This window comes from Amblyraja radiata, chromosome 5, assembly GCF_010909765.2.
Source record: "Amblyraja radiata isolate CabotCenter1 chromosome 5, sAmbRad1.1.pri, whole genome shotgun sequence".
Classification (NCBI taxonomy): Eukaryota; Metazoa; Chordata; class Chondrichthyes; order Rajiformes; family Rajidae; genus Amblyraja; species Amblyraja radiata.
This window is the reverse complement of record NC_045960.1, coordinates 19,427,460-19,442,931: the sequence shown is the minus strand read 5'-3', so window position 1 is coordinate 19,442,931 and position 15,472 is coordinate 19,427,460. Positions and strand designations below refer to the sequence as shown.

Here is a 15,472-nt window from a genome sequence, read left to right as displayed (position 1 = left end):
GAACATTGAATCATTCGATTTCAGGTAAGCCACACCCTCTGTCCCTTTATCCCTCTTATGGTCCACAAACGGACACACAAAGACACAGACACAACGACATATGCATACGCACACACATACACACGGGGGTTAGGCATCACCTGTGGTATGCACGCATTTTTCTGTCAGTCTATCTATCTGTCTATAAACATATCTATATATATAAAGAGACACACGCACACAATCACACACACACATGCACACACACACGCACATGCACCTTTCTTCCAACAAAACCTTTCTTCATCAGCCTCCTATCATCTTGTCTCTTTCCCATCCTTAACCTACACCATCATTCCTGTCACCTTCACACCATCACCACCCTCCCCTCATTGTACGACGGGGGAGGGTGAGGGGTCTCCGAGAACAAAGAGGGACAAACATGACTCTAATTAGCACTTTTGCAACTTTATGGCGTCGGAGACGTGGCAACTCATTGTGCACATTGTGCAAAACAAAGAATGTCATTGCACCTAGGTACAAGTGACAATAAAGAATTATTAAATGATTGAATTGAACCCTCCCCTTCCTCTGCTGTTCCAATTTACCAGCATCCCTCTTTATTTAGCTCCATTCTTTCTAAATCTTCAGAGATTACAGAAGTTGGCGGCACGGTGGCGCAGCGGTAGAGTTGCTGCCTCACAGTGCCAGAGACCCGGGTTCAATCCTGACCACGAGTACTCTCTGTGCAGAGTTTGTACATTTGCCCTGGGTTTTCTCCGGGTGCTCCATTTTCCTCCCACACTCCAAAGACATACCCCGAGTGTAGGATGCGAAAGTGGGATGACAGAACTAGTAGTCGACGCTGACTCAGTGGGCCGAAGTCTCCGCTTCCATACTGTTTCTCTATACTAAACTAAAATGGGCAGCACAGTGGTGCACTGGTAGAGCTGCTGCCTCACAGCACCAGTTACCCGAGTTCGTTCCTGACTACAGGTGTTGTCTGTACGGAGTTTGCACGTTCTACTTGTGACAGCATGGGTTTTCTCCAGGTGCCCCGGTTTCCTTCCAGATACCAAAGATGTGCAGGTTTGTCGGCTAATTGGCTTCGGTAAAATTGTAAATTGTCCCTAGTGTGTAGGATAGTGCTTGTGTACGGGGTGATCTCTGACTCTGTGCGCTTACCTGATCAATTCCTCTCATGATTTTATACACCTCTCTAAGATCACCCCTCATCCTCCTGCGCTCCAAGGAATAGAGTCCTAGGCTGCTCAACCTCTCCCTATAGCTCCTGCTATAATCCTGGCAACATCCTCGTGAACCTTCTCTGCATTCTTTCGGGCTTGGAAACTTATTTTCTATAACATGGTGCCCAAAACTGAACACATTACTCTAAATGTGGCCTCATCAACGACTTATATAACTGTAAGCTGGAAGGGGTGCAGAGGTTTAAGAAGATATTACCAGGACTCGAGAGCCTGAGCTATAGAGAGAGGTTGGGTGGCTTGGACTTTCTTCCTAGCAGCGCAGGAGGATGAGGAGTGATCTTATGGAGGCATACAAAATCATGAGAGGAATAGATTGGGTAAATGCAGTCTTTTACCCAGAGTAGGGGAATTAAGAACCAGAGGACATATGTTTAAGCCTTGTGATGGGGAGAGATTTATAGGAACCTGAGGAGCAACAGGGTTTTTTTACACAAAGGGTGGTGGGTGCTTGGGAGAAACTGCTGGAGGAAATAGTTCAAGATTCAATTTAATTGTCACATGTACCAATTAAGGTACAGTGGAATTTGAGGAAGAACTATCATAATGTTTAAAAAACATTTGGACAGGTACATGGATAGGAGAGGTTTAGAGGGATACGGGCTAAATGCAGGCAGGTGGGTCTAGTGTAGATGGGATATGTTGGCCGGTGTGGGCAAGTTGGGCTGAAGCCTGTTTCATGGCCTGTTTACAGGTTACATCACTTTATGACTTTAATTTCTCTTGAATTCCTTTTCACCAGCCAACAGTGTCAGAATTTGTGGTGATGGCCTTGCATTGATGATGAGGAAAGAATTTAATCTTTGAAAGGAAAACAGATTTGTGTTCAGTGTGAAATTGGACACTGGCAAGCAATAGTGGAAGATAGACACAAAAAGCTGGAGTAACTCAACGGGTCAGACAGCAGCTCTGAAGAAAAGGTATAGGTGACATTTTGGGTCAAGACCCTTCGTCGAACAAGACGTTTCGCGTTATTAATAACTATAATTAAAACCTTTTGTGTCAAGTTGAAACTGCCAACATAACCATCTGGCTTTAGGCTCGTCACCAGGAGCATGGTCATTTCATCCAGTCACTGATCATGGGGGTGAATGTATATGAAAATATTTACAATAAAACTGCAGCAAAACTTTGATGATCCGAAAAATGAACTTTCCCACCAAATGAAAGGTACTTACGAACGCAGACCGCTGGCTGCCCGGACCACTTGTGGTCTTGTTGACAAATTCTCACGGAGGAACCAACGAGACGGAAACCTGGGTTGCACTGATAGACAACCGTGTCGCGATAGCTGAAACCATCCCCGCTGATGTGGCCATTCACAATGGCATCCGGCGAGCCGCAGTGACCAGCTAAAGTAAAGGGAAGCAGACAGAAGAGCTGTTAAAGCACGGCAACTATAACAGGTGGCGAGGCCGGTGCGGCCATCGATGATGGCGCTGACCGACGGACGAGGATGGACCATGTGGAAGTGAGGACGTCACTGCCGGGGGAAGGAGTGAAGGAGGACCCGGCGTGGGGGCACCACCGTGAGGGAGTTGGAAGTGCAACGGGCACTAAATTATGGGCGACTATTTGCATACCGTGGGTGTGCAAGTAAAGAATTTTACCGTGACTTATCACATATTATAATAAAGTATTCAATTCAATTCAGGTAGGAATTATTGAGATAGCATCAAATGTAAGTTAATTCCCAAGGGGCTTCAACACGTCGTAACATTATGTCTGTAACCACTAAGTCCACGCTGACCAGCAATCAGCTGTACCCTAGCGCTATCCTGCACACCAGGGACAATTAAACATTTTTGCTTGACAGTAATGCAGTAAACCCTCATTATAACACAACCATAGGGGGGGGGGGGGGTGTTGTCGGTTATTGCCGATTGCCGCTATAACCGGTAAGGGATTATCATTGTATAAGTAGGAGAAACAAACAAATGCAGATGCTGGTTACTACACAAAAAAGACACAAAGTGTTGGAGTAATTCAGGTCAGGCAGCATCTATGGAGGACATGGACAGGTGACGTTTCGGGTCGAGACCCTTCTTCAGACACTCGGTCCGGAACTGGGCCTGGAATCCGGGTGGGTTGACGGCCCCGGGCTGCTGGTGGCTGGGGAGAGGTGAGGATTGTTGGAGTAGATGATCGTGGCCCGTGGGCAGCCGGAGTGTGGGTGAGGGTCGGCAATGGTGACGATGGAAGGTGCAGCCTGGAAACAGCCCAGGAAGCTGTGTGGGCTGGCAGTGGCGAGGTAGATCCAGCCTGGAAGCGGCTAGGGAGGTGGTGCGGGCAGGGACTGGCGCTGTCAGTCCAGCCTGATGGTGAAGGTTGCTAGTACCATCCATTATAACCAAAATGCATTTTTAAATGGTCTACGAAAACAAACTGTACTGGGAAGTCAGGCCTGAGATGTGATAATTCTGGCACCTATTCACCTGTGTTTCCAGCATAGATGATCAGGAACCAACGCTCCAAGCTTAGCATAGTTTAGTTTAGTGGTACTGTGTGTAAACAGGTCCTTTGACCCACCGGGTCCGCGTCGACCAGCGATCCCCACACACTAACACTATTCTGCACACTTGGGACAATTTATAATTTTACCGAAGCCAATTAAGCGACAAACCTGTACGTCTTTGGAGAGTGGGAGAAAACCGGAGCTCTCGGAAAAAACCCACACAGTTACAGTGAGAACATCCAAACTCCGTTCAGACAGCAACTATGATCAAAGCTAGGTATCTGGCACTGTGAGGCAGCAACTCTACCGCTGCGCCACCGAACTGTCCAAAACGGTGCCGCCCAAGCCTCCCAACACAAAGCGAGCTATAACGTCTGTCGAGTAATGGATTTTATTCCCTATTCCAGTCATGCAATTTTGTAATGAAGTTAGACCAGGCATAGCATGGATTTTGCTTTATTTAAAATTACTTGTGCTCTGCCATGATAAACTAACACCCCCTGCCTCAGCCATATCCTAGTCAGACAACGGCAATATTTAATGCACCAATTGCAGCCTTTATATCAGCCTTCCTTGCCGCCTTTATGAGTAATGCACATTTAACAATATCCCCGTTAACGTTTGGCTAGTTCCATCAGGAGAACCTGTGTCCGATAAGAAAGGCATTCAACTGCACAAATACATTTTGCTTTGGATGCTTGCAACCAAAACACACACTTGCATGCTGCCCTTCCATGTTGAATATCAATCTGGTTTTAAAACCCAACAGGCTAATTTGTCGTAATGAAAACAAACTGCAGATACTGTAGGCTGGTTTATACCAAAGATAGGAATAGTGTGGTTAGACGCACAGTCTCAGATCCCAGAATTGGGGAATCAAGAACTAGCGGACATAGGTTTAAGGTGAAAGGGGACAGATTTTATAGGACTTTTTCACGAAAAGGGTGGTGGGTGTATGAAATGAGCTGCCGGAGGAGGTTGTTGAGTTTGGGATTATCGCAACATTTAAGAAACAATTAGACAAGTACATGGATAGGACAGGTTGAGATGGATAAGGGTCAAACGCAGGCAGGTGGAACTAGCATAGATAGGGCATGTTGACCGGTGTGGGCAAGTTGAGCTGACGGGCCTGTTTCCACGATGTATGACTCTATGACTTCACAGACACAAAGTGCTGGAGTAACTCAGCGGGTCAGACAGCATCCCTGGAGAAAACAGATAGGGGACGTTTTGGGTTGGGACCCCTCTTCAAACCGGATTATAATTATAAATTTATAATAATAAATTATAATATATGTTAATAATAATATTATAATTTGACATCACTCTAAAAGTAAATTTAAAACTAAAATATAACTGCACCAAAATGAAGAAATAATAATAATAATAATAATAATAATATAATTATTCATAATTTTATTATTACATCATTATGAAGGTTAAATTAAAAATAAAATAAAACAAACAAATAATATAATAAGATTACATTATTAATACAGCCCTAGGAGCCACAATCGTGTCATAGGTTCATGTTCATGTGATTGAAGCAAAATTTGGCCATTCGGTCCATCAAGTCATTCAATCATGGCTGATCTATCTTTCCCTCTCAACCTCATTCTCTTGCCTTCTCCCCATAACCCCTGACACCCTTATTAATCAAGAAGTCCAATTAACTGTTGTTAGATCATTATGTTTATATCTCGGCAGCCCCACTCCTTATAAACTAAGGGACTTCTAGCCAGGGGCGAGTGCGGGTGGGAGGAGAGCAAGAGGGGAAAAGCGAAAAGGGGAAAGCGAAAGGGGATGTGCTAGAGGGGGAGAGCGGGTGAGGGGGGGGGGGGGGGTAGAGCGGGGGGTAGAGTGGTAGAGCAGAGCGGTAGAGCACGGGAGGTTGAGAGCAGGAGGGGAAGAGGAGAGAGAAAGGGAGAGAGAGAAAAAGGGAGAGGGAGAGAAAGAGTGACATCGAGAAAAAGGGAGAGAGGGGGAAAGGGAGAAAGAGGGGGAGAAAGGGAGAATGAGAGAAACTGGAAGGTGGAGAAAGTGGAAGGGAGAGGAATACTGTCTTGAGCTTCTACAGGTGTACAGTAGAGAGAATATTGACAGGTTGTATCACGACCAGGTTCGGCAACTTGAACGCCAAGGAGCAAAGAAGACTGCAAAAAGTTGTGAACACTGCCCAGTCCATCACGGGTTCTGACCTCCTCACCATTGAAGAGATCTTCAGTAGTTGCCGCCTCAGAAAGGCAGCCAGCATCATCAGAGACCCACACTGCCCTGGCCACGCTCTCATTTCACTCCTGCCATCGTGAAGAAGGTACAGGAGCCTGAAAACTGTAACATTCCGGAAGTGGCGGCGCTGTTGAACGGCTGCGGCTCGCCTGCAGTCCGTCTGTTTTTACTTTTTTTGTTGTTTTTTTTGTCTTGTTTAGTGAAATTTTTGCAGATTTGTTGGTTAATTTGACTTTGGTAAAATTGTAAATTGTCCCTAGTGTGTAGGATAGTGTTAATGTATGGGGTGATCGCTGGTCGGCGCAGATTCGGTGGCTGAAGGGCCCATTTCCTTAGTGTATCTCTGAAGTCTAAAGTCTGAATTAAAAGCATGATAAAAGTTCAAGCATCGCACAGATAAAAAGTGGGTTTTCTCCGTGTGCTCCAGTTTCCTCCCACACTCGAAATGCATGCAGGCTTGCAAGTTATTTGGCTTTGGTAAATAAAAATGGTGAATTGTGTAGGAGAGTGCAAGTGTATGGGGTGACGCTGATGGGCCAAAAGGCCAGTTTCCATGCTGTATTACTAAAACTAAACTAAATCTGCATCCGAACAAAATCTGCTGTTGCACGTATCATGTAGGGTGGAGACCATTGCTGCAAGTTGGAGCTGATGTGCTTTAATCGGAGGTCTTTGAAGAGTGCATGTTACGTACCCAGGCATCTGGTTTCCACTCCGCTCCACAGTCCATTCACTTGACACTCCCGGACATGAGATCCAGCCAGCGTGTACCCAGTGTTACATGTGAAGATTGCTGTGGCCCCATATGTCTGCAACGTGCCGATCTTATTGCCATTCGGCGGGGAAGGAAGATCACCACACGAGATAACTGTTTAAAGATCAATCCATGAAATGAAGATTCAGTGTCAATAAACATGTTTTAATTTTCTCTAGATCTTATCTCATGGTCAGACAGAGCCACGTGTGGCATTAGGGTTGATATTAATAATATTTCAGATGTACATTCATTGATCTATTATTTATCCCTCGGAGCCTAATTTTGATTCTGATGCTAACAGAGTTGCATTCCAGGTAATTTCCTGTTATTGAGCTCAAGTAAATGGATTTTTAACTTGGATGTGCTTGGGACTTGGGGAGAGAAACAAATCGAAGAAATTGTTTTTCAGTCATGAAGTCTATTTCCTTCACAGTACTAACCACATGATTAGTGAGAAGTGTTGCATTTGCAAACCTCTTGCGCCTTCAGTGGAATGTCAACATTATCCAGTTTGGAGAATACTCAAAATAACGTAGGGCGGCACAGTGGCGCTATGGTATACCCAGGTTCAATCCTGACCACGGGTGCTGTCTGTACGGAGTTTGTACGTTCTCCCCTGTGACCACGTGGGTTTTCTGTGGGTTTCCTCCCACATTCCAAGGACGTGCAGATTTACAGGTTAATCAGCTTTTATAAATTGTTCCCTGTATGTAGGGTAGAACTAGTGTATGGGGTGATCACTGGACATCATGGACTCGGTGGGTCGAAGGGCCTGTTTCCATGCTGTATCTTTAAATTAAACTAAACTTAAACTAAAACCAAAACTACAACTAAAGCTAATCCTAATCTTTAACTCTGTATGTGTTGGAAGGAACTGCAGCTGCTGGTTTACACTGAAGATAGACACAAAAAGCTGGAGTAACTCAGCGGGACAGGCAGCATTTCTGGAGGAGAGGAAAAGGTGACGTTTCGGGTCGAGACCCTTCTTCAGACTGACGGTCATGGGAGAGGGAAATGAGAGATATGGAAAGGTACAAAGAACAAATTAATGAAAAAGCAAAGAAGTTTTAACTCCAATGCCCTTAGCTACTTCTTCACCGGCCATAATATCCAGATAACCCGTTAATGACATGCCCAGAATAACAAATAGAACAAGGTCAAAGCGAATGACTTTAGTTAGTTTGAAATGTCCTTTGCTTCTGCAGTTTTTCAATCTTACAGCTAATATCTGGTAGAACACTGCAATATCATCAGACATTGCCTAAAGTCAATTTATTTAACAAATGCTGAACAAGCAAATAACTAAAGGCAATACATGACATTATGCGGCGGCAGTAAGTTCTTCAATCTTGCTCATCGTAATGAAAACAAAGATTGTAATCTGAATACTAAGCTATTTTTCAGATGCATCTCAGGGCTGATACTTTTCTCCTTGCATCTTCTTTTGAAGGTGCACCTTTCTAATGATTTAGTTGCACGGAATTCCTGGAGTTTAGTTTAGTTTAGTTTCGATATACAGTGCAGAAACAGGTCCTTCGGCCCACCGAGTCTGTGCCGACCAGCGATCCCCGCACAACATGAACAATATCCTCCACATTGGGGACAATTTACAATTTTACCTAAGCCAATTAACCTGCAAACCTGTACATCTTTGGGAAGTGGGAGGAAACCGGAGATCCCAGAGGAAACCTGTGCAGGCCACGAGGAGAACTTCTAAACTCTGTATAGACAGCACCCATAGTCAGGATCGAACCCGGGTCTCTGGCGCTGTGAGGCAGCAACTCTACCGCTGCACCACCATAGCTAGCATTGAATTTGCCTTCCTTGATTCGACTTTCAAATTAACATGTTGGTTGTCCTGCACCAGCACTCCCAGGTCCCTTTGCACATCCAATTTCTGGATTCTCTCTCTATTTAGAAAATAATCTACACCTTTATTTTTATTACAAAAATGCATGACTCCGCATTTTGTTATACTGAATTTCATCTGCCACTTCTCTGCACACTCGCCCAACCTGTCCAAGTCCTTCTGCAGAGTACTTGCTTCCTCTACACTGCCTGCCCCTCCACCTATCTTAGCATCATTGGCAAACTTGGCCACTAAACCTACAATCCCCTTATCCAAATCATTAATATACAACGTGAAGAGAAGCGGCCCCAGCACCGATCCCTTGCGGAACTCCACTAGTCACCGGCAGCCAACTTGAAAAAGCACCTTTTATTGCAACTCTTTGTCAACCCATGATCTATGCTAGGATCTGCCCCTTGATACCATGGGTTCTCATCTTCCCTAGCAGCCTGACGTGCAGCAACTTATCGAAGGCCTTCTGAAAATCTAGGTAAACAACATCTACAGCCTCCCCTTTGTCTATCCTGCTATTAACTTCCTTAAATAACTCCAGCAGAAGTCAACATGGGAATGGGAAGGGGAGTTAACATGGTTAGCAACCTGGAGATCCCTTATGGCTTGGTGCAAGTGTCTGGTGAAACGGTCACAGAGTCCACACTTAGTCTCGCTAATGTACAGGAAGCCACACTGGGGAAACCAGATGCCGTAGATGAGGTTAGAGCAGGTGCATGTGAACCCCTGTCTTGCCTAGAAAGACAGGGTCCTTGTATGCAGGTGAGGGAGGAGATATAGAGACAGGTGTTACCTCTCCTGCAGTTGGAAGTACCTGGGGAGGGGGTGGTTTGGGTGGGAAGGGGTGGAACCAAGGCGTTGCAGAGGGTGTTGTCTCTGTGGAAGGCAGAAAGGGTTGGAGATTGGTAAATGGGAATGGTGCTGGGATCACGTTGGAGGTGAGGGAAATGTCGGAGGATGATGTGTATGGTGTGGAAACTGGTGAGGTGAGAGGTGAGGATCATGGGAACTCCACCCTTGTTCCATCTGGGGGAAGGGGGAGCGAGAGTAGAACTACATGGCACAGAGGAGGCACAGGTGATGGATCCATCTATGAGAGTATGGGGAGTGGGGAGGGGGTTGGGGAATCTACGTTTATCAAAGAACGATGACATCGCGGATGTCTTAGAATGGGAAGCCTCATCCTGGGAGCAGATGCAGCCGAAAGGAAGAAATTAAGAGTAGGGGATGTAGACAAAAAATGCTGGAGAAACTCAGCGGGTGAGGCAGCACCTATGGAGAAAATGAGTCGGCGACGTTTCGGGTCGAGACCCTTCTTCAGACTGATGTTACACCTCTCTCCCCTTGATATCTCTGCCTGCATCACAGATGGACAGATAAGACTAGGGGATAGCATCTTTACAAGGGGAAGGGTGGGAGGAAGTGTGGTCCAGATAAACACAAAGTGCTGGAGTAACTCAGCGGGACAGGCAGCTTCTCTGGAGAGAATGAATGGGTGACGTTTCAGGTCGAGACCCTTCTTCAGACCAGATATTTGGTCTCCAGATATTTCCAGATTCCTTTTCTCCAGATAAATATTCTTCTTCAGATAAATATAATTTGATTGGATTTTGAGTAGATGTCAGTCGATTGATTATCTGTCCATCTGTGATGCAGGCAGAGATATCAGGAAAGGGGAGCGAGGTGTCAGAGATAGTCCAGATTCATTTGAGGGCAGGGTGGAAGTTAGCGGTGAAGTTAATGACATCACGAGTTCTGCACGGGTGCAGGAGGCAGCCCCAATGCAGTCATCAATGCAGCAAAAAGAAAAGTTGGGGGATGGTGCCAGTGTGCATTTGTAACAAGGAACTAACCAACAAATAGGCAAGTATAGCGGGGCTGGAGGAGTGTGAGTTAGTCGAGTCTCTGTTCAAGGGAGAACCTATAGACCTTCCTATTGGGGTTGCAGGTGGAAAGGTCCTAGGTGAAGATGAGGCAATGGAGACTGAGGGCTGAGAGCGGATCACTTGGTGAATCCTGAGGCTCCTCACCACGAAGCACTGAAAGCCTGTTTGCAAGAGTCTGAGGAAGGGTCCCGACCCGAAACGTCACCTACCCATGTTCTCCAGAGATGCTTGTTGAGTTGAGTAACTCCAGCACTTTGGGTTTCCCTGTTACAAGTACCTGTTTTCAAAGGCTTTTTGAATAAAGTGTAGAAGCTTTGATACAGACACTTTAAACTGAATCAATTCAGCTAATTAAAAGAAAATTAGCAACAAGATTAAAAAAAAATTATGTTGAGCTACGCTAAATTAATTAAAAGCATAATGATAAAACAAAGTAATTGAATTAATGAAGGGATTGCATCTCTCTCTTCCTGGTTTAATGCAGGGTATCTGACCAGAATCTTAAACTTTTTCCCAGTTGACATACATTGTCAGAACCGCTTCAAACATTTCCATTTGTTAAGTTTGGGCGACACGGTGGCGCAGCGATAGACTTGCTGCCTCACAGCGCCAGAGACCTGGGTTCAATCCTGACTACGGGTGCTGTCTGAATGGAGTCTGTACGTTCTCCCCGTGACAGTGTGAGTTTTCTCCGGGTGCTCCCGTTTCCTCCCACATTCCAATTACATGCAGGTTTGTTGGTTAATTGGCTTTGGTAATGAATGTAAATTGTCCTTAATGTTAGTGCTAGTGTATGGGAATTGCTGGCCGGCGTGGACTTGGTGGACCAAAGGGCCTGTTTCCGCACTGTATCTCTAAAGTAAACCAAACTAAATTATTTGCTTTTTAGTCAAGATCATACTACTTAACCAACATTACGTACTCAATTCAAGTACTTCTGAAATGTTTCAAGGATCCTTCTCCACCATCGCTTGAGGCAGTATGTTACAGGCTTCAACTGTAAGGCAGCAGTTATTACACTGTGCCGCCTTTATAAACACTCCAGCTGCAAAGATAGCTTTCTCACTGTATACTCAATCTAAGCACATAACTTTGTATTCAAGAGAGAGAGAGACAGAAAGAGACAGAGAGAGAGACAGAGAAAGGGAAGAGAGAGAGAGACAGAGAGTGCAGAGAGAGAGGCAGTGAGAGAGAGAGAGAAAGACAGAGAGACAGAGATTCATACAGCATGGATATAGGCCCTTGGGCCCAAATTGCCCACACCAACCAACATGTCCCTTCTACACTAGTCCCACCCATCCATGTTTGGCCCATATCCCTCCAAACCTGACCCATTCATCTGCCTGTCTAAATGTTTCTCAAATGTTGCGATAATATCTGCTTCAACTACCTCTTGCAGCAACTCGTTCCATACACCCATCTGTGTGAAAACGTTACCCATCAGGTTCCTATTAAATCGCTCCCCAGTCACCTTAAACCCACTTCCTCTGGTGCTCCATTTCCCCACTCTGGGCAAGAGACTCTGTGTGTCTATCTGATCTATTCCTCCCATGATTTTATACACCTCTATAAGATCACTCCTCATCCTCCTGCTCTCCAATGAATAGAATCCTAACCTGGTCAACCTTTCCTTATAGCTCAAGCCCTCGAGTCCTGACAACATCCTATAACATGGTGCTCAAAACTAAACACACAACTCTAAATAGGCACTCACCAACTTCTTATATAACTGCAACATGACCTCCCAACTTCTATACTCAATACTCTCATGAAGGCCAATGTGTCAAAAGCCATTTTTGAGATGTTTTATAAAGATGTACCATAACCTTCCTGGTCGTATATTTTGTCCAGGTTTATGAAGGTAAGTAATGACTTTGTCACCAGGTAATCCTGGGATTTGTACGCCACAGTGCCACTGTTATTCACTACTTCAGCCTTATCATTCATGGTGCATATACTAGTCCGCCCAAAAATACATCACCTCACATTCTTCAGGATCAAGTTCCATCTATCATTTCTCTGCTTCTCTTACCAACTAATCATTACTGCTCTGCAAATGAAGATTAGCGTCCACAGCATCGATCTTCTGTCAGCTGTGAAATTACTCATCATTTCTCTGACATTCAGCTCCAGAACATTAATGTAGCAAGCGGCAAGGGTCCCAGCACCCACCCCTGCATTACACCACTGCCACAGGATCCCAGTTACAAAAAAGTCTCCCCACCAAGGACGGCATGGTGGCGCAGCGGTGGAGTTGCTGCCTCACAACACCAGATGCATTGTTTTGATCCTAACTACAAGTGCTGTCTGTATGGAGTTTGTACGTTCTCCCCGTGACCGTGTGGGCTCCAGTTTCCTTCCACACGCCAAAGACGTGCAGATTTGTAGGTTAATTGGCCTCTGTAAATTGTCCCAAGAGTGTAGGATAGTTAGTGTTTGGGGATTGTGTTAGTGTTTGGGAATCACTGGTTGGCATGGACACAGTGGGCCGAAGGGCCTGTTTCTGCACTGTATCTCTAAAGTCCAAAATCTAAATAATTTCAGACCCAATGCACTAAATTGCTCTGGATCTTACGAGTTGGTACCTTCTGGACAGGTCACCCATAGAAGTACTGTTCAAAACTTCTTGCTTTGGAAATCACAGCTTAGACTTTGCCAGAAAGACCAGCAATTTCACATGTAATCCCCAGAATAACACCAACTCTGTCAGGCTGCTCAAGCCTCTTTCACATGAACTCCTGAACGTATAACATTACAGCACAGGAACAGGCCCTTCGGCTCACCTTGCCTACATCGATCATGGTTCCAATCTAGCTGATCCAATCTGCCTGCACATGGACTGTAACACCTTATCCCCAGCCCTCATTCTGATCTCTACCTTGACCAATTATTATATTATTGTATTTTAATTTTTTGTTGTTGTACTACTTCAGATTACACTGTATTAGCCAACACTTCATCAGCCAGAGTAATGAGTATATAAGTTGTATACAAGTGTCTATTTAGTTTAGTTTAGAGATACAGCGTGGAAACAGGCCCTTCGACCCACCGAGTCCATGCCGACCAGCAACCCCCATGCACTTACACTATCCTACACACTCGGGACAATTTACAATATTGCCAATAGCCAATTAACCTACAAACCTTGCCTATGCCGACCAAGATGCACATTCCGTATACCCACCATCCACTGTGTGAAAAAGATTGCCCTTCAGGTTCCTATTAAATCTTATCCCTTTCACCTTAAACCGATGTGCTCTGGTTCACGATCCCCCAACTCTGGATCAAAGATGCTGTTCATTGACCCTAACTATTCTCTTCATGATTTTCAACTCCTCTGGAAGATCACCCCTCAGTTTCCTGAGCAAGGAATTAGGTCCCCACCTGCCCAAACTCTCTCTATAGCTCAGGTCCCTCGAGTCCTGGTAACATCCTCATAAATCTTCTCTGCATGTTTTCCAGCTTAATAACCTCCTTCTTATAGCAGGGTGACGAAAACTGAACACAATATTCCAAATGCGGCCTCGCCAACATCTTGTACAATTGTTTAAATAAAGACTGATTTGATGATGGTGGTGGTGGTGGTGGTGGGGGAGGTGAAAGCTGGAAGAGAGTTAGAAGCAGGACAAAGTGTGCCAGCTGCTAGCTAGACACAGGCGAGAGTGGAGGAGGGGGGCACAGAGGGGGGGGGGGGCAAGAGGAATGGGTTTGATCCTGACTCCGGGTGCTCTCTGTACGGCTTGTACGTTCTCTCCGTGACTAAGGGTTTTCTCCAGGTGCTCCGGATTCCTCTCACAGTCCAAGGACGTACTGGCTTGTAGGTCAATTACCTAATATTGGAGAATTCAATGTGTAGGAAGGAACTGCAGATGCTGGTTTACACTGAGAAACTCAGCACGACAGGCAGAATCTCTGGATAGAAGGAATGGGTGACGTTTCGGGTCTGAAGAAAGGTCTTGACCAAAAACATCACCCATTCCTTCTATCCAGAGATGCGGCTTGTCCCACTGAGTTACTCCAGCTTTTTGTGTCTAACCTTGGAGAATTCAATGTTCATACCGTTTGATTGTAAGCTACCCAAGTGGAATATGAGATGCTGTTCCTCCAGTTTGAATGTGGCCTCACTTTGCCTTAAATAATTGTTTAAATAAAATCATTGACACATCTTATAACATTTACTTAATCTTTGTACCTCATGAGGGAATGATTTTTTTTAAATGGATCTTACACTTACTTTCACAAGTTGCTTTTTCATTGAATCCACTCCAAGTGCCATTTGCTTGACACTCTATGAACTTGTGGCCGCGTAAGTAATAACCAGGTTTGCAACTCAACATGACTTTAGTTCCATATTCATTTGCCGAACCATGAACAAATCGCCTGAGAATGTCTCTTGAGTGTACACTCTCAATCAGAGGGCAAGGCACAGCTGTGGGCACAAAGAACAAACAAACACAGATAAAAGTACTCTGTAATAAAAAGCAACTACAGATACTGGTTTATACCAAAGATAGATGATGGCGAGGCACGGTGGCGCAGCAGTAGAGTTGCCGCCTCACAGCGCCAGAGACCCGTGATTGAACCTGACTACGGGTGTTGGAGTTTGTACATTCTCCTCGTGACTACATAGGTTTTCTCCGGGTGCTCTGGATTCCTCCCACACTCCAAATATGTACAAGTTTGTAGGTTAATTGGTTTCAGTAATATTGTAAACTGTCTCGAGTGTATAGGATAGTGTTAGTGTACGGGGATTGCTGGTCGGCGCAGACTCAGTGGGCTGAAGGGCCTCTTTCCACCATGTATCGCTAAACCAAACTAAACTAAAAAGACACAAAATGGAGAGGTAACTCAGCAAGTCAGGCAGCATCTCTGGAGAAGAAGGATAGGCGATGTTTTGGGTCGGGAACCTTCTTCAGACTCTTTCTGAACTCTTTTTCTTGTCTCAAGAAGGGTCCGAACCCGCAACTGTTATACTTTTGGATTTAACATCCGTTGTTGGAGACATGCTGAATTTCCTAAGTCTTCTAAGGAAGTTGAGGC

At 45.1% G+C, this 15,472-nt stretch overlaps 1 protein-coding gene across 1 annotated transcript in view; it reads right to left on the bottom strand.

Annotated features, from left to right (window-relative positions):
• csmd1 (CUB and Sushi multiple domains 1) overlaps positions 1-15,472 on the bottom strand; it is a 501,649-nt gene that overhangs the window by 135,696 nt on the left and 350,481 nt on the right. Inside the window, exons 39-41 of the mRNA XM_033020497.1 lie at positions 14,667-14,861; positions 6,623-6,796; positions 2,423-2,596 (exon numbers count right to left, since the gene is read on the bottom strand). Coding sequence (XP_032876388.1) covers positions 2,423-2,596; positions 6,623-6,796; positions 14,667-14,861 — 543 coding nt within the window. The remainder of the gene's footprint in view (positions 1-2,422; positions 2,597-6,622; positions 6,797-14,666; positions 14,862-15,472) is intronic.